The sequence below is a fragment of the Gobio gobio genome (genome assembly GCF_949357685.1).
Source record: "Gobio gobio genome assembly, chromosome: 17".
NCBI classification, from domain to species: domain Eukaryota; kingdom Metazoa; phylum Chordata; class Actinopteri; order Cypriniformes; family Gobionidae; genus Gobio; species Gobio gobio.
Window position 1 is genome coordinate 12,223,615 of NC_137110.1, and position 22,110 is coordinate 12,245,724.

The 22,110-nt window shown below is 37.2% G+C and overlaps 2 protein-coding genes across 3 annotated transcripts in view; one reads left to right on the forward strand and one right to left on the reverse strand.

The window, feature by feature from the left end:
- Window positions 1-985: 985 nt before the first annotated feature.
- Window positions 986-6,972, forward strand: eevs (2-epi-5-epi-valiolone synthase). Its single transcript, XM_079841229.1, has 5 exons — window positions 986-1,221; window positions 2,221-2,854; window positions 3,821-4,057; window positions 4,353-4,605; window positions 6,297-6,972. The coding sequence occupies exons 1-5, from the start codon at window positions 1,007-1,009 to the stop codon at window positions 6,380-6,382; spliced, it is 1,425 nt and encodes a 474-aa protein (XP_079697355.1). The 5' UTR covers window positions 986-1,006; the 3' UTR covers window positions 6,383-6,972.
- Window positions 6,906-22,110, reverse strand: part of mitfa (melanocyte inducing transcription factor a) — a 31,590-nt gene continuing 16,385 nt past the window's right edge. Inside the window, exons 1-9 of one of the 2 annotated variants that reach the window (XM_079841230.1) lie at window positions 13,364-13,508; window positions 12,844-13,065; window positions 11,694-11,789; window positions 11,487-11,601; window positions 11,246-11,338; window positions 9,948-10,004; window positions 9,732-9,807; window positions 8,895-9,042; window positions 6,906-8,561 (exon numbers count right to left, since the gene is read on the reverse strand). In XM_079841230.1, coding sequence (XP_079697356.1) covers window positions 8,166-8,561; window positions 8,895-9,042; window positions 9,732-9,807; window positions 9,948-10,004; window positions 11,246-11,338; window positions 11,487-11,601; window positions 11,694-11,789; window positions 12,844-13,065; window positions 13,364-13,396 — 1,236 coding nt within the window. In that variant the 5' untranslated portion in view covers window positions 13,397-13,508 and the 3' untranslated portion in view covers window positions 6,906-8,165. Of the gene's footprint in view, window positions 8,562-8,894; window positions 9,043-9,731; window positions 9,808-9,947; window positions 10,005-11,245; window positions 11,339-11,486; window positions 11,602-11,693; window positions 11,790-12,843; window positions 13,066-13,363; window positions 13,509-22,110 lie in introns of those variants that run through there. The other variant, XM_079841231.1, reaches the window with a different exon arrangement.

Consider the following 22,110-nt stretch of genomic DNA (forward strand, 5'->3'; position numbering starts at 1 on the left):
TTAAATGACTGTTAAAAAAAAGAAAAAGTTTTTAAGTACAATCAACTGGGCTGTGTAAGTCAGTTCAACTTGAATAATATTAAATTTAAAAAATGAGTTGGATCTTGTAAAACTTGTACAAAAAGTACTTGTTTATATGTAAATATATGTTGTCATGACCTATTGATCAGACATTTTTTAGTAAGAAAAAAGTAGGCTTCAGTAATTCCAAAGGGCATGATGGGTAACTTGATATTTTGGAAGATGGCGTGCAAAGGTCAAGACTGGTCTGCACTAACTTTGCTTAATTGTCCACGTGGTTGCTTATCAAACAGAGTGAACCTGTTAAACCAGTTTAACTTTTATGCAATCAACGCAAAGCTTAGTTCAACGGGGTCTTTTCCTGATATTCCTTATTTATTGTTTTAGTTGCATTTTAGATTATTAACAATTTGTATTGTTTGTGTGTGAAAGAAAACTCTCTAATAACTGGGATAAAAAGAGGATGTGTAAACATTATGATTGTTATCCATGCTGCATGCATATTACATTATTATCATAGGCATCATCATCATCAAATAAAAGTCATCGCCTTCTCTAAACATTGATATTGACATAGGCTACAATATAGTTAAGAGCCTCATGACTTTTGTAAATCATGAGACATTAAAAAATACATTACATACATTTTGTGTGTGTGTTTTTTACATAGGCTATAAGATTTAAGATATAAGATTTTTTTGGGATAAAATATTATAATGTTTCATGAAAATGACTTTTACCATTTACATAACTCTCCAGTTAGCTCTCACATAACGTCTCGCCATATTTCATAACCCACCCGCTTGGGGGAGTTTGGTGCACGCGTGGCCATCATCATATGTAACTGCCCATATAGCGAACCTGAGTTATGTAAGTTAAAGATCACGGTTTAGGAGAGAGAGAGAGAAAACCTTTCATAAGTTTTCCTCGCAGGCTCCTCCCTGATTCCTGCTGATGCACCCTATTATATATCGACGCTTCAATTATGGAGAGACCTGAGAAACCTCTAACAGTTATTACGCCTGAAACTCGACAGTCAGCTGTTCCTAGTCACCCACCCTTGGAGAACTCGACGATGGAAAACCTCAACAACCAGAAGGAAAAGGTATTCAGCCTGGTGCAGGTGAAGGGGACGTGGAAACGGAAAGCAGGGCAAAATGTGAAGCAAGGAATGAAAGGACGAGTTTCAGCTGCTAAAATGTGCGTATGAATCAATAAGTATTCTGTGTGCTTTATGTGGAAACGTTTAAATGAACTAGCTTTATTCAAGTCAACGGCTGAATTAACTTAGGGGGTCAGCGTTTCATCACGTCCAAATAACTCCTACTGTCCTGAGAAACTGCACCCACCTGTGGTCAGTTTTTTTTTTACCCACTTAGAAACATTAAAAAATAAAAAACATTTTTTACAGGGTACAGCAGGGGTTTTTCAGTTTCTAAATTGTATTATGATTATTTTATGTATTAAAACAAATACTGATGGATTAACACACTTTGAGTAAAAATGAATGTTAAAAGACCTATTTTCCTAGTTAATTGTGATTACTTTTGGCATTTCGTGTAGGCTACAGTATTTTAGAACAGCACCTGTGTTTTGCTATTGTTAACGGACATACGAATAGTAGTTCTTCCATATATCTCTTTACTTCACACTAAGTCTCCAGTAAAACAAGAGGAGTCAAATACAAGCTGAGTTTGCATATCAAGATCAACCATACAGTTATACAAAGCCGGTTTTGTCAATATTACAGAAAAGTTCTGTAGTGGTTAATGTTGCTACACAGTGTTTTAGGAGAAAACTACATCCAAGGGGCCTTTTACACCTGAATATTCAAAAGATATAACGTTTGTCAGACAAATAGATCGATTTAGAGAAATCTGCACAGCATACTGAAAGGGCAACGGTGAAAGGCCATAGATGGCTATGCAAATATGTGTAATGTTTGAAAATTTAAATGTAAAAAGTTATTAATTTAGATTAATTCTTGACTATTGTAGTCAACCCTGGATATAATACTTAAACGGGTGTAGTGTATTCTTGACCTGAAGACAATGGAAGGGTTCAATTAACTAAGTTTGAGAACAGAAATAATGCAGTAAGGTAGCACAACTTCTCTTTTTTTTTGTAATATTCAATTTGACATCTTTTTTTGAATCAAAAACAAGCTACAGAATGAGTTATGAGCTTTATATGTTGCAGTTACGAAAGCACCTCCTCTAGTGGCACCACCTGGACAGTGGTCACCCCCATCACCTTCACATATACAGTTACTCAGACCAAAAACCTTCTTGACCCCAGCAATGACACTCTCCTTTTGGGCCACATCAGAGACACTGAGCAGCTTGAGGTCGTACGGTCCAGCACCAAGCTCTTAAAACGCTTCATAGTCATGGATGAGGTAGTGTACAATCTCTATGGTTCTCAGGTCACAGACTACCTCGAGGCCAGACAAGTCCTGTACCGCATCTTGCCACTGCCCACGACGGAGGAGAACAAGTCCATGGAAATGGCCCTGAAGATTCTGGAGGAAGTCCACCAGTTTGGTATCGATCGACGCACAGAACCCATCATTGCCATCGGCGGTGGGGTCTGCCTGGATATAGTGGGTCTCGCAGCATCCCTATACAGAAGGCGCACTCCATACATTCGTGTTCCCACCACCCTTCTGTCCTACATCGATGCTAGTGTTGGAGCAAAGACGGGCGTGAATTTTGCAAACTGCAAGAATAAGCTAGGCACCTACATCGCACCTGTTGCTGCATTCTTGGACAGGTCGTTTATACAGACAATTCCTCGCAGGCACATATCTAATGGTCTTGCAGAAATGCTGAAGGTACACAAAAAAGTTACATTTTTATTATCACAGTTTTTATTTCAATCGCTAGGAGCAGTTTCTCAATACTAAGGTCACCTTCATTGTTTTCTCACAAAATGCATTCAGTAACTATTTCCATCAAATCACATGCATTGATTTTTTCACTTACACAACCCTCACTCAAAATCAGGCCAAAACTATTCAACTTAAAGGGATAGTTCACCCAAAAATGAAAATTCGGTCGTCATTTACCCCAAACCTTTATTCATTTCGAAGATATTTTGAAGAATTGGTAACCAAACAGTTTCTGGTCCCCATTGACTCCCATAGTATTTTTTTTCTTTACTATGGAAGTCAATTGGGGACCAGTAACTGTTTGGTTACCAATTCTTCAAAATAGCCTACTTTATGTTCAACAGAAGAAAGAACTTCATACAGGTTTAGTACAACTTGAGGGCGAGTAAAAATATTTTTGTGTGAATTATCCCTTTTAAGTTCAAAACATAATACAGAAACTGAATAAGACAGCGATTTTCTACAGTAATACCATATTGAAATATATTATAAATCTAAAAAAATGAATGCTATCAAAACAATTATATTTTGATGCTGAACCCTTATACAGGTGTTAGTCTAGTATCTGAATTATTTGAATGCAATGGAAACACATAACATATACTGCAGTGAATTCTAAACAATAGAGAAGTGTCATTCTTCTTTTTTTTAAAATAAATGTTACAAAAATGGTATAATGCTACCTGTTAATGTTTTTATGTTATTGTTTTATGAGTGAGAAAGTGTGTTTGTTGGGTGGATTTGAGATATGTATGAAGGGTTTTGGTACTTTTAATTTATTTTGAAAATGAAATGAACTGCTCTGCCAAGCTTTAGAGTTTTAAGAAAGTCACCTAAGTATTGAGAAAGTATCCTAGCAACTGTGTTTGTCAAATACATTTTAATTAATTTATATTTACATTGTTGTAGATGGCTCTCATGAAGCACAGAGGGCTGTTTGAACTTCTGGAAACACAGGGGCAGTTCCTGTTAGACTCCAAATTCCAGTCCGCCATGGTCCTAGAAGACGAACGCATTGACCCTGCTTCTGTTTCCACCCGTCTCGCTATAGAAACCATGTTGGAAGAATTAGCTCCAAACCTGTGGGAGGATGATCTTGACAGACTGGTTGACTTCGGTCACCTGATCAGCCCCGAACTAGAGATGGTCTCTTAATTTCTTCGAATAAACTTTTTACTATTTTCAAAGGTTTGGGTGGGGTTATAAATTAAAGGGTTTCACTGATGATTGAGCCGTTTCGCCTTAAGGCTTTCAATATTCTTTTCCTGGGTGATAGATTATTTTAGGAATGTCGAGAGTCTGTAAACCATTCTCAGATTTCTATGTTGTTTCTCCACATTAGAGTGCCTGAGACTGTTTCGGGCTTTGGTTTTACATACATGCAAAATGCAGCAATAACTGCATGTGAAATACTTAATCGTTTCTTTTTTTTATGTTTTAGAAAGTCCTACCAGCTCTACTCCATGGTGAAGCAGTGAATATTGATATGGCGTACATGGTGTATGTGGCACGTGAGATGGGGTTGCTCACAGAGGAGGAGAAGTTCAGGATCGTCTGCTGCATGCTGGGACTAGAGCTGCCGGTTTGGCATCAAGACTGCACATTTGCTTTGGTGCAGAAATCTCTATGTGACAGACTACAGCATTCTGGTGGACTGGTGAGAATGCCTTTACCAACAGGCCTCGGGAGAGCAGGTAATACAATCGAATCTGGACATGCTTAAAGACTAGTGTTGGTCGAAAGTCTAAAAAAATATGCTAAATGCAAATCATAAAACACAATGAATCATAATCGTACATGGTTAGAGTAAACTGGCTTGTCAACTTTTAAAAGAGAGGGGAAAATACATGCCGTATTTCTGTTGTTGATATCAAACGTCACACCATTTGGACTGGTATAATATTTCATCAGTCACATTGGTAGATGCCAGCATGACCAGGTTGTTTGACATCCTTTCATCCTTGAAAATATTGAAACCATGAAACACTGAGAAAATATGATCCGGACTACTGTAGAGGCTGAAGCAATTTCATGTATTGTAACGTTTTCACAAACAAATTTTGAGTTTGAATAATTCACTAAATTAATAAAGGAATAAATTACTATAAAATTATGTTGTAAATTAAATATAGAAAAATCATGAAGTTTTTACATGTATCCCTACCCTACCTGAAACTTGTGTATGTGTGTGTATATATATATATTAGGGATGCCACAATTCTCAATATAATATCGAACCGTTCGGTACGGCATTCACGGTTCAATACGCGCTTGTGAATTGCGTTTTTTTCGGTTTCGCATTTAATTAATTATTTTTCTACAAATTCTATAATTTGCCTCCATCCCAATACTGAACAACGCAACATACATTCACATCACAGGTTAGTGGTAGAGTTATACTCACGGGACACTATAGTTATTCACAATCACGAAAGTTCATTATTTGCATGCGTTTTAAAGGGTTAGTTCACCCAAAAATGAAAATTCTGTCATTAATTACTCACCCTCATGTCGTTCGACACCCGTAAGACCTCCGTTCATATTCGGAACACAAATGAAGATATTTTAGTTGAAAGCTGATGGCTGAGAAAGGCTTCAGATAGGCCTCCATTGGCATTCAGTACATTTACACTCCCAAGACCCATAAAAGGCACTTAAAACGTCGTTACAAAGTCCATCTCACCACAGTGGTTCTACAATAATTGTACGTATATATATATATATATATTTATCATTATATTATATATAAATATTTTATATATAAATATAACAAATGTTTCTTAAATATATGCATGCATGTGTGTGTATTTATATACATGACCCTGGACTGCAAAACCAGTCATAAGTCGCACGGGTATATTTGTGGCAATAGTCAACAATACATTGTATGGGTTAAAATTATGTTCCATGAAGATATTTTGTAAATTTCCTACTGTAAATATATCAAATATGTATTATTAGTATTAATATGCATGGCTAAGGACTTCATTTGGACAACTTTAAAGGCTTTTCTCACTATTTAGACTTTTTTGCACCCTCAGATTCCAGATTTTTAGATAGCTATATCTCGGCCAAATATTGCTATCCTAACAAACCATACAATTTAAAAAAATGTACCCTTATAACTGGTTTTGTAGTCCAGGGTCACATATACATAATAACTATACACATTACACACACATATAATGTAAACACAAACTTATTTTGGATGCGATTAATCGCGATATATAGTATATACATACATACAGTGAAATATGTGAAACTTCATGACTTAAGGTTAATAAAAAGAAAAAATAATAAAGCATCCAAGGGGAATTGTGTAAAGTGTTTAAAGTCACATGATTTGAGTGGAAAAAATAATATTCTTTCCTCATTCCTCTCTTAGAAATCTTCAACGACACTAATGAAGGCACTCTGTTCCGAGCGTATGAGAAGTGGTGCGATGAGCTCAGCACTGGTTCACTTCGATGAGACCTCAGCTCACGGATCATCCGACTCCAATGTTTACATATGGGGAGCCTCTTAGCTTTAACAAGTTCTACTTGTGTATTATTCTACGACAGCTTCTACTTTCTTTTTATTTTGTACATATCATGGGCATTTAAGTGTTTTACATTTAAAACAATTGCATTTCATTGCTGTAAAAGCCATTTTTGTAAATGGCCGCGAATAGAAGAAGGCCGACTTGATATGTGCATTTACATTTGTACTGTTGTGAAGATCTTTCTTTAGTTGTGTTAAAGGGTTTCTTCCCCACCATTTCATATGAGATAAAGGGACATTCTGGTTAATCTTGAAATCATGTTTTAAAACTGTAAAAAAAAAAAAAATTGTGCCTAATGTGTTTGATGTAATGCATGCAAGTTTCTAATAAACAATGCACTTTTTAAAATATGACTGTTATGAAGAGAAATATATATTATGTTTGAGAGCAACAATAGCTTCACCATGACAAATACCATAGATATGTGTGGAAAACAAGACGCCATTTGTTATTGGTATTCAATGAATGTATATTTCTCTTACTTTTAAGTCTTAAAAATAAAAACAGCACTTGCAGGATTCTCAGTAATCATTTACCCTATAGTACAAGCATACATAGTATAAGACCTTTGAAATGCATGCATTATTCAGGATATAACAGTACTGTATATTTTAAAATGACCTAATAACGACGCATAAAAAGAGATTGAGAAAACGGCTAGATTTGAATCAGATCTGATATAAATGTTCACTCCTGTCTTCATTAATGATTGGTTATATAAATAAAACTACACTGCTTTTTTAAAAATGGCAGCGAGCTGATTAGAGGTCAAATATAAAGAGACAATAATTCTATTTTAGCTGTTCAATAGCAAGTCATTCTTCATTATGTATACCCGATATCATTGTAATAAAATTTGTAAATTATCATAAGTCAGGATTTGGACATACATTTTTACTGATGATGTTAGTATCCTGTCTAAACCATCCAGCACTAAGTGATTGCACATAATAATCACAGATTACTGATTAAAAACAGTGGCTGAATGATCAAATCTACCAGGCTGTGCAAAATACATATTGTACTGAAATCAAACCAGACAGTGACAGTACAAATCTAAAATGTTCTACATTTCCATCAACTCTCTCATGGTCATACGAGGAATCTGACAGGCAAACAGACGTCATTAGATGGTAACCACTGGCCAACATGTTTAATTATATCATTAACAAACATTTGTTGAAAATAATTCAATGAATTAATGCTACCGATTTAATAGATTTAATGGACGTCTTAAATCAGACCTCTGTAAATGTTTCTCTTGTAGAGATGTCTGCAGTCATGTTTTGAAGTTGCTTTTAGAGTTAATTACAAGTTGTAGAAACGAACTGAATTGCGCATGCCTAGACGTGTTACTGATTACTCCACCTCTAGGAAATGTACAATGTGGACAATATCAAGCCAACTACGGAAATTACAGTTGAGCTGTTTTTATTCTAGTAGCTATCCTTAATATTGCTCTGAAGAAGTCCTTCATAAATCAAGAAATTGTTCAAATCAGTCATTCTTAACTAGTAAACTCCGAAATAATATATGAAAAAAATATGTATACACTAAATATTCTAAAATACAAGATAAGTACTGTACTTAAAAGTGCTCTTCATGTTACACATGATATGGATTGAAAGGAAACCACCTGAATGTAACATTTCGTTATACAAAGAAACATCTAATCGTCTAACTTTGGTTCATCATAGTTTGTTTGTGATGCTAACAGCCATTTTCATGTTCATCCATACTGCTGCTGCCGCTGCTGTTGGATGGGATGGGGGAGCCGGAGGAAAGCAGGGGGTCACCGCTGCCAACTGGAGACAGGGTGTTGTCCATAAGCATGTCCTCCAGCTTGGCGGAGGTCTTGTTGGGACTGTCGTAGACCCCTGGTTCGTCTTCCTCTGTGGGGCTGTCGTTGTAGCTAATGGTGCCGTTGTTGAGGTCCAGAGTTGTGGGGCGGGATATGTCAGGACTGGGGAGGTGTGAGTACAAATCGGACGTGCAGTTCCCCATACCGGGCTCTTGTTTGATAGCTCGAGCCACCAGGTCAGAGGAATAAAGGCTGGCAGAGGGTATGACGGTGAGTCCATGAGCACGGGCTTGCATCTCAAGCTCCTGGACAGAAATTACAAATACACACACACTTTAGAATAACACCGCGATGCGAACAGTAGGGAAAACAGTAGGGATATTGTGAACCAAATGCCATGTGTCAAAATGAGGGAAATTCCCCATAATGAATTACTCAAGTGTAACTTTCGAATTTCACGCAGCTGAAGCACTGAGCATACTTTATAAGCTTTAAAAGCAATGTTACGCTCCGTGTTTCGACATCTAACTTCAAAAATGTTTTGTCAAAGGGCATGTCGAAACGTCTAATCATGTGACTAGCTGCCAAGAGCTTTTAACCAATCGCAGTGAGTAGCTTTTGTTTATCGTTTGGTTTACCTGAATACGAAGCAGGAGATGTCTGTTCGCATGTTCTAGTCTCTTTTGTCTGTTTTCCAGCTCTTTTGCTTTCTGCTGCTCTTTCTGCAGTTTCTTAATATAATCCACCGAAGCCTTCAGGATGGTCCCCTTATTCCACCTCATGTCCCTGCAAAAACCAGAGCTGGCATTTGGCATCTTTTTGTAACCACTAAATTTACACATACTGGTATAGATTATTAGGCTGAATATATATACAGAATGTATGTACAGTCAAACCAAAAATTATTCATAGGCTGAATATATACAGAATATTTGTACAGTCAAACCAAAAATTATTCAGTCACCAGATATCATTTTTTACTAGTGGGTGCAGGACACTATAGTTAATTTATGTAAGTGAGAATAGACAAATTAAGTAAACTGTGACATATTATACCCAAAGATTCTTCATACAGTTGTAAAATTGCTAAAAATTGGGAAACCAAAATTATTCAGACACTTTTGCTTAAGTGTTTTTTCTTTAATTGCTAATGTGACCGAACAAAATTAAGCATTGCTTCGTAATTGGTTGACCTATATTGGTATTATCTAATTGTGTACTTAAATTTAACAGCTGATTGGTTGATTATAATCCATTACATACCTTTCTATCAAAGTTATTTGACATTATCAAGATGAATTTGTTCTGACACAGTTTAACTCTGAGTTCTTGTCATATTTTATTACCATTTTCTAAACTATAGCGAATAAACTGTGATAATGTGAGAAAATGTTGAAGGTGTCTGAATAAAATTTGGTTTGACTGTAATTGTAAACCAACGTTTATTTTAATTTTGAAATGAATTTGAGACTTACGGATCATTTGACTTGGGAATTAATGTCCCCAGCTCCTTAATTCTATCATTTATATTAAAACGCCTTCTTCGTTCAACTGCATGGATAGAAAAGACAATAAAGATATGGTCACGCATTATCATATTACAATTTGTATCATTTAAAATATACAAAAATAAATTATATGACAGACATTTCAGCAAATATTTCAGATGTTCATGTGTGATGATTACTCACTGAGGTTGTGGTTGTCCTTCTTTTGTCTCTCTTTTGCCAAGGCTCTGACCTCTGCTTCTGAAACACGCATTAGTTACATTAACTGAAATAACTTCACATTTATCATCCCTAGTGTGCCAATGTATTCTAATGTGTTGATGTTCACTAGTAATTCTTAAAGGAACATGCTGACTTTTTGGGACTTTAGCTTATTCACTGTATCCCCCAGAGTTAGATGAATCCATACATACCATTCTCATCTCCGTGCGTGCCATAACTATGTCTGACGCACCCACCACTAGCCTAGCTTAGCACAGAGACTGGAGGTAAATGGCTCCAGCTAGCCTACTGATCAATAAGTGACAAAATAACGCCAACATATTCCTATTTACATGTTGTGATGTGTATAGTTACATCGTGTACTAAGACCAACGGAAAATGAAAATTACGATTTTCTAGACCGATATGGCTAGGAACTCTAATTCCTGCGTAGTAATCGAGGAACTTTATTACGCAGCTCCTGAAAATAGGCTAACTTCCGTCAACATAACCACCGTGACAACCTGCTTGCACAGAGAGCGTGCTGGGGACTATTTTCAGGCGCTAGGAATATCATTGTGCCGCTGCACCCATGGTATGGCAGCAAAGTTCCTTGATAACTATGCAGGAATGAGAGTATAGTTCCTAGCCATATTGGTCTAGAAAATAACAACTTTTCATTTTTCCATCGGTTTTAGTACACAATGTAACTATACACATCACAACATGTAAATAGGAAAATGTTGCCTTTATTTTGTCACTTATTGAGCAGTAGGCTAGCTGGAGCCATTTACCTCCAGTCTTTGTGCTAAGCTAGGCTAGCGGTGGGTGTGTCAGACAGAGTTATGGCACGCACGGAGATGAGAATGGTATGTTTGGACTTATCTAACTCTGGGGGATACGGTGAATAAGCTTAAGTCCCAAAAAGTCATCGTGTTCCTTTAAATGTAGAAAAATAAATGTAAAAATGTCAGTATTTTAAAACTAAAATACCAATGTGTGCGTGTGTCGCATGTTTTAGAAGTGTCCATATTGTGTGCAGTTACTGTCTTGATTAAATAAACACAGGCGATTTTTAACACGCCAACTGTGCATTTTGTTTAAAAAAAATCTTTTCTTGACTTAATATGTATGTAAATGTAAATTCAAATGTAAACCTTTTTGACACGTCAGTTTATCAAATAATATGTTTTGGATGTTAATGTACAATCTCTGGACAAAAAACAACAACTCTTTATTCATGCTTATGGCCTTCAGTGGCCGAGGAACGGAAAACATACCTACTGGAAAGCCTTCAGGCCTTTGATAACTGTCAAACTTGCCACATGGTCCAGGCTTGTCCATTATGTGCATCATGCCAGGTGCTGGGGTAACTATTTGATACAATATATCTTTCATTGATATTGTGCATTCGGAACTGCACACAATATGGATACTACCATTCCTAAGCATGTTGTGCTGTGAAATGGTAGCCAAAAATGATTATTTACTCTAATGATAGATAAGACAATGTGAATATACCGGATAATTCCCTTTTGACGGATGATAGGTTAGAGCAGGAGTTGTTAATGGTAACCCCAGCTGGAGGAAGAGCGTGACTGTTGTACATGTCCAACAGGTTTGCAGAAACTGGAATCTGAAAACATTTTAACCAAAAAGATGTCAGTGCATGTGTTGACTGTTAAGGTGATTATATGAATCTTAAATAAAACTAACTACAATCCTTACCGCATTAGTCATTTGTAGTCCTGCATCCATGAACCCAAGAATATCATCGTTGTAGCTCGATTCCAAACTTATGATGTCTTCAATTACGTCATCCATCTGTACCAATTTGAATATTAAGAGCACAATGTGTATATATATATAACCTGGTAACAAGTGCTTCAATCCCCAAAGTATTAATTAGATCTATGTTAGTAAGAAAGTCATAATGCTAAATTAATATGATAATGGACTCTGTGGACAATGAAAGATGATCATACACCACATACATGAATAATGTATTAGAACCAGTGTGCTTTTTCCCTAGCTGACACCTTTTACTTTCCTAGAAACCCTTAGAGCACATATGTACAGTAGTTCAAATGCTACAGCATCACCAATCACTCTTAGACCTATAAATAGTGAGAAACTATGTGGTCGTGCAACTTTCATAACTTGGTTTAAAATGGTCTAAAAGGCTGCACCATGCAGTTGTGATGATGATGTACACTACCATTCATAAGTTTGGGGTTAGTATATATATTTTTTTAAATATATAAAGAAATTAAAATTTAAATCAGCATGGGCACAAATTGATCAAAGTGAATGTTAAGACATTTATGATTTTACAAAAGAATTCAGTTTAAAATGAAGGCTGATCTTTTGCACTTTATAGTCATCAAAGACCGGCAAAAAATGGTATTCACAAAAATATTAAGCAGCACAACTGTTTTCAACACTGATAATAAGAAATGTTTCTTGAGCACCAAATCAGCATATTAGAATAAATTCTGAAGGATCATGTGACACTGACAACTGGAGTAATGGTGCTGAAAATTCAGCTATTACAGGAATACATTACCTACATTTTAAAATATATTAAAATACAATTTTACAGTTATTTTAAATATAAAATCTATTTCAAAATAATACTGTTTTTACTATTTTGATCATAAAAATGCTAAACAATTGCAAATCTTACTGACCCCAAAGTATTCAAAGGTGAACAATATATATAAAAAAAATATTTTTTTATTTGCCATTTTCCTTATTTGTCTATGGACATTAGTCACACACATTCTCAGGAAAACTCACCACATTTTGGCACCATACTTTGGCAAAATATTATCTCTGACAATCTGATATAACTGGCAAAGCCAGCTTTTGCATCTACCTCTTTCTCACAGTTGAGGGTGAGAAGGGCCATAGGGCTATTAGGAGCGCTGGCTCCTGGTCCAGGGGGCATGCCGTGTTCCGTGGGCTGGCTGGGGCCGGGCCCTGTGTTGGCCTGTGGGCTTAGCTTGGCTCCCAGCGCACTGGACAGGTAATGCTTCACCTGCTGCCTCTGGCTCTGCTGGATGTGGTATTTCGAGGGGCTCTCCAGGTGGGTCTGCACCTGAGACACAAACAAAGACGTAAAGCCAATACGGTCAGACAGATACATACTAATACTGTATGCACTCTGTACTATTCATTTGTATTCTGCAAAGATAGTCCTGCATTTTTATAGAAAAATAAGCAATTTAAGCTTATATTTTGAACATATCACAGATTGCATACATTAAATCATTTTATAATTGCTCTGTGTATAAACAGTCTAAACAGAATTAAAACAGACCAATCAATGCTGCCATTTGTTAAAACATAATATAAACTATTTCTCTTCTAGGTCAAGAAACAAAGTCTCATCTCACCTGGTAATGACTGTACTCTAGCATCTCCAACATATTAAACAAGACTAATTGTTAGCCTAAAAAAATATTCCCTTTGTGGATTCAGTTTGTGATGTGCAAGAACTGACCAGTCGTCTTGGCCAGTTGAAGATATCAATGCCAAAGAAATGAGTGAAAATGTATTTAAGGGGCTGGGAGGGGATTGCTGTTCTCATATTGTTTTTTTTTTACCCAAACGATGAATTTATGCCTTTATAGAGTTCATTTGACGTCATCAGTCCAATTCCACAAAAGGCTCTTTGAGATGATGGGTTACTAGTGTCTAAACAGAAACTGGCTTTTGGCTAACTAACGTTTCATCTTTAGTTCCACTCATTCTGCATAAAACATTGTTTGTTCTCAGCATCCGGCATACAATCACAACCACTGTTAGTCTAAAAACAAGACAGTTTAAGATGGAGTTATCTCTGAAATGTTGAAGGGGGAAAGAAAGGAAAGAGAACTTTGTTGCCTGATGGGCCTTGGGTAATTACATTTCTTTAAAAGTTGAGATATTGTGACCACGTATGTACGTGCGCACAAACAAACTCACAGACGTACAATTCATATCCGATTGAAGTCATTAAAAGTCAGCAAGTTCTTTTATCTGCATACAAAGAGCTGTTGGATATACTGTATGATATGAAAACAATAATCCTCAACCAACCACTTATGTTTTAGTAGCTTTTGAATTCATACATTTGCACAAAAATATACATGCTACCATGCATAAACAAAATGGCAAGTACAAGAATCGTTGAAATATTGATCAAAACATTGTTTAATAATCATTTACACAATATTTTTTGTGTAACGTAACATTTTGTGTGTCTGCACGAAGCGCATGCAATACAATACGCATCCAAGTGAACTAAACACAAATTAAAATTGTTTATACACGCCTGCTCATAATAAGCATGCGAGCTGTTAGTGCCTCAGGTACTTTTTCATTTCACAATTTGAATCTGTTAAACCACAGAGCTGTTGTCAATTGTTTAAAGATAAATAACAATCCATTCACAATAATTAGGTTTATACACAACCATGTCACATTATTATTATTTCCTTTTATCTCTTGATTTACAAAAAAAACACGATCAAGCCAAAACGAACAGCATCTTTCTGACGGACCCTTTATTTATATGGGTTAATACCCTTCATTGCATTCACAGACGATCAGGACAAGCGTCATGTTCTGCATTCCTGTGGAAAAAAATGTGCTTTAAAAAGAAAATATAACCCTCACTTACATTTTAGCGACATGAATTGACTTCTACAAAAATAGCATTGGAGGATAATTAATGTTTCTGCAGTTCTATGGCATTTTCATCGATTCCACACCAACTTAAGTCATGAAGTCATGTTTTGGCCAGGTTAGAGATACTTTTGCAAGTTTTATGAAAACAAATTCTGTTGATCAATCAAGTAACATTAACATAATATATAACACTAATATAATAACAAAACTGAGAAGTGTCCCAGACTAAAATGCATGTTTGAGCTGTCTTAACTGAAAGCAACTTGCTCTGATATTCACTATAATGCCAAAAGTATTGGGACGCCTCTCCAAATCATTGAATTCAGGTGTTCCAATCATTCCATGGCCACAGGTGTATAAATCAAGCACCTAGGCATGCAGACTGATTCTACAAACATTTGTGAAAGAATGGGTTGCTCTCAGGAGCTCAGTGAATTCAAGCGTGGTACCGTAATAGGTTGCCACCTGTGCAATAAGTCCATTCGTGAAATTTGTGGACCTTTGACTTGACTTCCTTTTTTTCTAAGCGCTTTCACAATACTCCCTACCCTTCTAAATGTTTTCATAGTCAATTGGTTGTCTGAAAAAGTTACATTGTTCTTTAGAAGTAAAAAAAAAAGGGGTGATTCAAACATCCCTGGGATAACTACCTCACATTAGAGCAGTCCCAGCACCATTCGATTTGGGGATTGGTTAGTGGTTGAAATTGCGTGTCATGGGTAACCCCCTCAGTTGAAATCAGTTACCCCCTGAGATCATCACGGGAGGGGGGGGGGGGGGGATCCAATCCAACACTGTTGTCAGAGACTATAATAGCCTTAAAGGGTTAGTTCACCCAAAAATGAAAATAATGTCATTTATTAATGTCATTTATTACTCACCCTCATGCCGTTCCACACCCGTAAGATCTCCGTTCATCTTCGGAACACAAACGAAGATATTTTTGTTGAAATCCGATGACTCAATGAGGCCTGCATATCCTCTCTCAAGATCCATTCATGTTCTAAGAACATATTTAAATCAGTTCATGCGAGTACAGTGGTTCAATATTAGTATTATAAAGCGTCGAGAAGTGAAGCGATAGTGATGGCCGATTTCAAAACACTGCTTCATGAAGCTTCGGAGCGTTATGAATCAGCGTTTTGAATCATGATTTGGATCGTGTTTCAAACCGCCAAACTGCTGAGATCACGTGACTTTGGCGCTCCGAACCACTGATTCGACACGCTGATTCATAACGGTTCGAAGCTTCATGAAGCAGTGTTTTGAAATAGGCCATCACTATATAAGATGTTATTTAGGTTTTTTTGGCGCACCAAAAATATTCTTGTCGCTTTATAGTATTAATATTGAACCACTGGACTCAAATGAACTGATTTAAATATGTTTTTAGTACATTAATGGATCTTGAGAGAAGAAATGTCATTTCTGGCTATGCAGGGCTCACTGAGCCTTCGGATTTCAACAAAAGTATCTTTATTTGTGTCCCGAAGATGAACGGAGGTCTTACGGGTGTGGAACGGCATGAGGGTGAGTAATAAATTACAATATTTTCATTTTTGGGTGAACCAACCCTTTAATGCACTAAACCAGTCAGATTACACGGATTCTGATTATGAACAAGGCTGTTGTAACTAGGAATATTGTCCAAGGACTTGCGATGATCCTTATGGTACAACCTGGACTTTGTTTAGAGGATGCCCACCCATTAAAACCTGTCCCGGCCCTTTACATTTTATTTCCTGATTATGAATCCGCTCAGCATTTCACACTATTTAACTTAAGGCATGCTTTCAAATCAGACAAGCATAGCAAATGAACAAGCTGCATGATTTATTAAACATTGTAAAGTATTGATACTTTGTACATAATGACACCACGAGACACAAATATGCTGAACATCGAAAGTTCCCTTCTGGTAAACCATAGGGACAGTATTTGTCACCACAATGTGATGATTGTTTTTCAGAATCCCTGCAGCAAAGGAAATAATTCCTGGGTTTTTTACGGATGTAGATTAAAACAGATAGTGGGCATTAGAGGGCTGCATTGGGATTGAGTCCCGCCGGGTCCCGCGGGACCCAACGTAAATCTCGCTGGAGCGGGCGGTTTGAATTTTGCTGCGGGCGGGAATGGGCGGCTAAAAAAAACACAGCGGGAATCGGCGGGATAGGGAGGTTGCCTAACGACATGATGGAGAAGATGTCAATAGATGATGTAGAAAAGAACCTCAAACGAGGTATTTACAGCACAAAAGCTAAGCAAGGAAAGTCTGACATTTGGAGAAGTTTCTCAATTGTTTTGGTAGGCAAAGTCATGCGGTATAACGTTATATGTATCCACATATTGCGCAGCTGGCAAATACATAGATACTTCACCAAAAACGCTCAGCACTCCCTGCAGGTCAAGTTGACTGTTTGGTGTTTTTGACAAACAATACATAGAAGTTTAGTGAGTGGAAATGGATTGTTTCTAAATGTCCGTTTGCTATTTTGTGTTCACATTACGTTCTGTTGAAGCATGTTTTCTCAGGTTTCCTTGTCGGTCACGTTCGACGGAATTGGGATCTGTTTTTTGTTTCTCAATCTGGTTTTATGTTTTCTGTTTTGCAAAGCAGCCTATTTTTATGTGCAAAGTTTTTGATAAAAACGAAATTATATTTGAATGTATTTGTCTTTTTTTTTTTTTTTTACATGCAGGCCAGGGAAACGAAACAAACAACCCCATGAATCTCTTTAATAATATCAATACAAATACGTGTTTTTTTTCCCCTGCGGGACGGGAGAAGACACAAAATCAATGCATCTCTATTATTGTGCGGGAATAAATTCTCGGAGTTTTGCGGGTGCGGGCGGGAGTGGACATACATATTGCGGGAGCGGGCGGGAGTGTAACACATACGTTGCGGGAGCGGGCGGTAATGGTCAGAAATTCGGCGGGTGCGGGCGGGAGCGGGATGAAGAAAACAGTCCCGCGCAGGGCTCTAGTGGGCATATGTAGAACATGTACAAGTGGAAATAGCCTTCTATACTTTCAATTACATGCCATTTTGTTATATTTTGTTGTCAAGGAAGTACCAAACTAATTAATTAATTTATGTATTCATTCCTATTTAAAGGTGGCCACACATCATAAAATGTGTCACGTGTGGATTCCGTAGACAAAAGTGTGCTCTGGATCATAAAAACGTTAGTCAGTCAGACCATATAAGAACGCTCTTCTTTTTCTTATAAGGGAAAGTCTTTGTTCTTTTCTTTACTCTCACTGGCACTTTCCTCCTTCGGCCCAAAACCTTTGGGTTCAATAAAGAGTTTCTGCTGAAGAGAAGCAGTATTCTCTAAATGCCTACAGCTACAGTGTCTATGGAGGGATTCATAAATTCTGAGTAGTTTTATCATCTTCCCATAGGACAGGTTGAGTAAGGTGATAGTCAATAGTCAACCGTGTCCTTGAGGAGTTGGTGACATTTTGTTGGCTGGGCTGCTAAAGCGCAATTATGTCTGGTGATGAATAGATGTTTATTAAAAAACGACATATAGTTACATATAGTTACACTATATACTGTAGATAAAGCAACAATTAAATGCATTAAAATTATTATAATTATGGTTTTATTTTTTAAAGGCAGAGTGATGTAGTTGACTAATCTAAAAAAATAAATATATATTACAATATAAAATAATCAATAGAAACATTAAAGCACTTACTGGACACTTTCATTATCTTATAGCTTTTGCACCAGAACTTCAGTCTCATATGCGTCTATACTGCCAGTTTCTTCTACTACTATGTCTTTACCCTGCTGATCTAAACGCTCAGTCAAAATGCAATGCCCCGTTAAAGCCATACTAAAGTGTGCTAGCTCTGGTCCAGTGATCAGAAGAGGTTCTGAAAAAGTCATGCTCGATAATAAAAAATAAAAAAAACCTGTGGTTCTGCCAAGTTTTGCCTCAGGGACAAGAGATCTTGAATGTGCAAACTCTTTGAATTATCAAAGTAAAACTAAATGTTACAGCAAATGTTGACAACAAAGAGAACAGAGAACCGAGAACATCACTAAACACACTTAAAATACAAACCATAATGCTTGAAGTAGAAATGCATTGCAACTCTACAGGGCTTTGTAAAAAGTTTTTTCAATCTTTTTGAAGATCTATTGAAACATCTAAAATGGGATGCATCAACTACTTAGTGCATTTCACTGCAAAAGGATGTGACAGTCTTCAAGAACAGCAAACTAGCAGAAGGTTATCAAACGGATAAGATGTGCAAAGTTTTGGGTAGCAAGGTCTCCAGTGGTGTCTTAAAGGGAAAGTTCACCCAAAACTGAAAATTCTGTAATTATTTAATCGCCCTCCAAACCTGTATGAATTTCTTTCTTCTGCTGAACACAAAAGAAGACATTTTAAAGAATGTCGGTAACCAAACAGGCCCAGGGCCCAATTCACCCTTCGCCGCGAGTTTGATTGACAGGCGATCTGACCAATCACGTCGTCGAATCTGCCGGTTTGTCCGACAAAGCAGTCAGGAGAGTTAGTAGATTAACGTCGGTGGACTTGAACTTGAAAAACAGTGTTTACTGACGTCTTTCCGCGGTTGAAACAACATTTCTTTGAGTGTTCATTCATGTTTATTTCATGCTTATCAATGAACTAGAAGGAAGAGATGATCGGTTCACGAGCAGCTTTAACTGAGGCGCTACAGCGCTCACGACACATTAAAGAGCCACAAAACGCTATTTGTGGTTTTCATTTCTTAAAAAAAGACAACATTTTAATGTTTAGACTTTGTTTCATATCAAAAGTAACTTGCTCTCTCCTGTCTGTCGGCATGTTGTCAGTGTCCTCTTTGCTCCACGATGTATTTTCTCTACGTGAGAACATGTGTGTGTATGGCGTTAGAGTGCCTTTTTGATTTTACATTATTCCTCAAGAATATAATTCTAAAAGTGAAAATTATTGTAAGCTGTTTAAAACAGGAATGACTTTCTATTTTCATGCTATCTTCTGGGAGGGAGAAGAGGGCATTTTCTGCATGTAATCCTAATGTTTTTATTGTTATTTTCAAAGTTAAACATTGTAAAAGTTTGCTCAGCTGTTTTAAGGATAAATACTGGTTATACTCTTTTTTTTGCCATATTTTATTATAATCAAATAAACACTTATATACTTGTTATATGGCCCAAAATATATTTTGCCTTCATGACAAGACACTTCACAAATACCGGACCAACATTGCATCTTATTGTGCAATGTACAATTTTCAAATGCTACTAGATTAATTTTAGTTTTAAGTCATTCTTTCTGTGGTTTACTGTAGAAGTTTGTCAAGAGAGTTGTAATCTGAGAGCTGCTATTTTTGTGAAAAGTTGTTGAAAAACAAATCTCTGTGATGACAGAGGTGTGTCACTCACTCAACACATGCTTCAAGCTGCCAATGATCATTCTTCAGGGGATATTTGTTTGAGTGTGAGGATGTGAAAATAGAACAAAAAAAGAAGCCTTTCGTCTTCTTTTGTGTTCAGCGGAAGAAAGAAATTCATATAGGTTTGGAACAACTTGAGGGTGAGTAAATTATGACAAAATTTTCATTTTTGGGTGAACTATCCTTTTTCTATTTGGGGAGAGAATGACAAAGCTGTGAATCTGAGCTTAACATCACATCCATCCCTTGCATGCACCTCTAGCGACTATTGAACTGTTAAACACTATGAAGAGCCTGTCGCTCATAAGGAACATACTTGTTTGATAATCTTTTCTTTTATGAATTAAATAATGAAATATCAGAACACAGGACTGCCGGATTGCTGACCATAGCAGTAAAACTTATTCAGTGCATGGATTACCAGAGGCTTAACTGATCTGTAGCCATAGTAAATTAGAACTTCTATGTCAACTTAAAGACCATAAAAGTTCAGTTAGGGGGTCAAAGTTCAGACAACTGATGTGTCATTACTGATAAAAGTGGGGAGAGTAGAATTATCTGAACCACACACAAAATGTGCATGACCAACATCCAGCTTGTTAAAGACAACAGACACTTTGTACGTATGAGAGAGCGTTTGGGGGAAAAAAATGTGTGCATTTATGAATGTGTGCAAGCTTGTATATTGCATGTGCATATTGCATGTGCATGTACATAAAAGAAAACGAGAGTGTGTCAAACTAACAAATACAACACCAAACGACATTTATTTTAAAGAAAGTTAGCATGAGGACACTTTACAAGCAAATTCACCAGACATTGCTTTTTTTTTACATGATAAAATAACCGGATATACTATTAAAATAAGACAAAAGGTATTTAGACATAGGCTGACAAGCCAGATCCACATCAAGATGTTGGGTCTGGAAACTCACCATTAGCAAGGCTCAATCCGATGGGCGGGATAAACGGTTGTCTTTCAAAATCCCTCTGCACGCAATTGGATAGCGCCATGAGAGCCACAACCAACCAGAACAAAGAAGAAGGTGAAGCCGAGCTAACATTAGTTCATAGATTAAACTATTAAACTTAGTATCCGGTCGGCAAAACTTCTTTTCTTTAAACACATCTTTTCTTAAGAATGACTTTAGTGCCGTTCTTTGTCCTTTTCTCAAAGAAAAGCTTAACTCCACGTCTTCCAGAGTCGCAGCCAAAGCCGATTCGAAAGACCGCTGTTCGCCAGCTTCTTTGTTTACAAGTAGCACGTAGAAACGCCGCAAATCTGCCGTGACGTGCCATCATTATGTTAAGCCCGCCCACCGACTCTATACACGCTGTGATTGGCCTGACCAGAGTTTGGTTTTTCCAGCTCGCAGGTCTACCGAGAATTGCTAGACTACACTCGCGGCAGATTAGATTTGCTGCCGCTACGGGGCGTCTAGATTTCTAGGCTAATTTAGACACTTTCTGGTTGTGGAATATGTTCATAGTTAAAGGGGCACTTCAGCGCTGGGAAGATGAATGTGTATTTAAACTGTGTCATTTATGTAATAGAAATGTGAAATTATTTTTGAATTTGGTGCCTGCTAGACTGAGAAAAGACAGAAAATGTATTTTTGTCTCATGTGGATGAAAGACAAGAACTCCCGGAATGCACTTGCTTCGCTGCCCTACGAGGCCACTCCCAAAGCCACGGCTATTGGTTATCACTTGCCCACCGCAGCACCGCCCCACCGTCATTTTGATATTCATAGTAATAAATTCCTTTCGTTCAGTTAGAGAATAGACACTACAATTCAAAACTGAACGTGTCTTTTCAATAAAGTGTGAGTGAGCCGAGCGAAAGTCACGGCACAGACGCAGCAGGACTCAGATTTCATTCATCACGAGAGCGAAGAGCTGAGCAGAGCTGAGGTAAGCGCGGCAGTCATTCACGGCGCGTGTCCAGTCTGGCGCGTTATCAGATCGCACGTGGAAGCTAAACTTTTATAGGAATTCATTGAAAAGTTGAAACACTCACTTTGCTCCGTACCGCTCCGTTATTAAT

Excerpts from the sequence above, each read along its gene's own strand:
- eevs (XM_079841229.1), top strand. The coding sequence starts at position 1,007 with ATGGAGAGACCTGAGAAACCTCTAACAGTTATTACGCCTGAAACTCGA. Across the intron at positions 2,855-3,820 it reads GTCTTGCAGAAATGCTGAAG|ATGGCTCTCATGAAGCACAG; the intron begins GTACACAAAAAA and ends ACATTGTTGTAG. Across the intron at positions 4,058-4,352 it reads TCAGCCCCGAACTAGAGATG|AAAGTCCTACCAGCTCTACT; the intron begins GTCTCTTAATTT and ends TTTATGTTTTAG.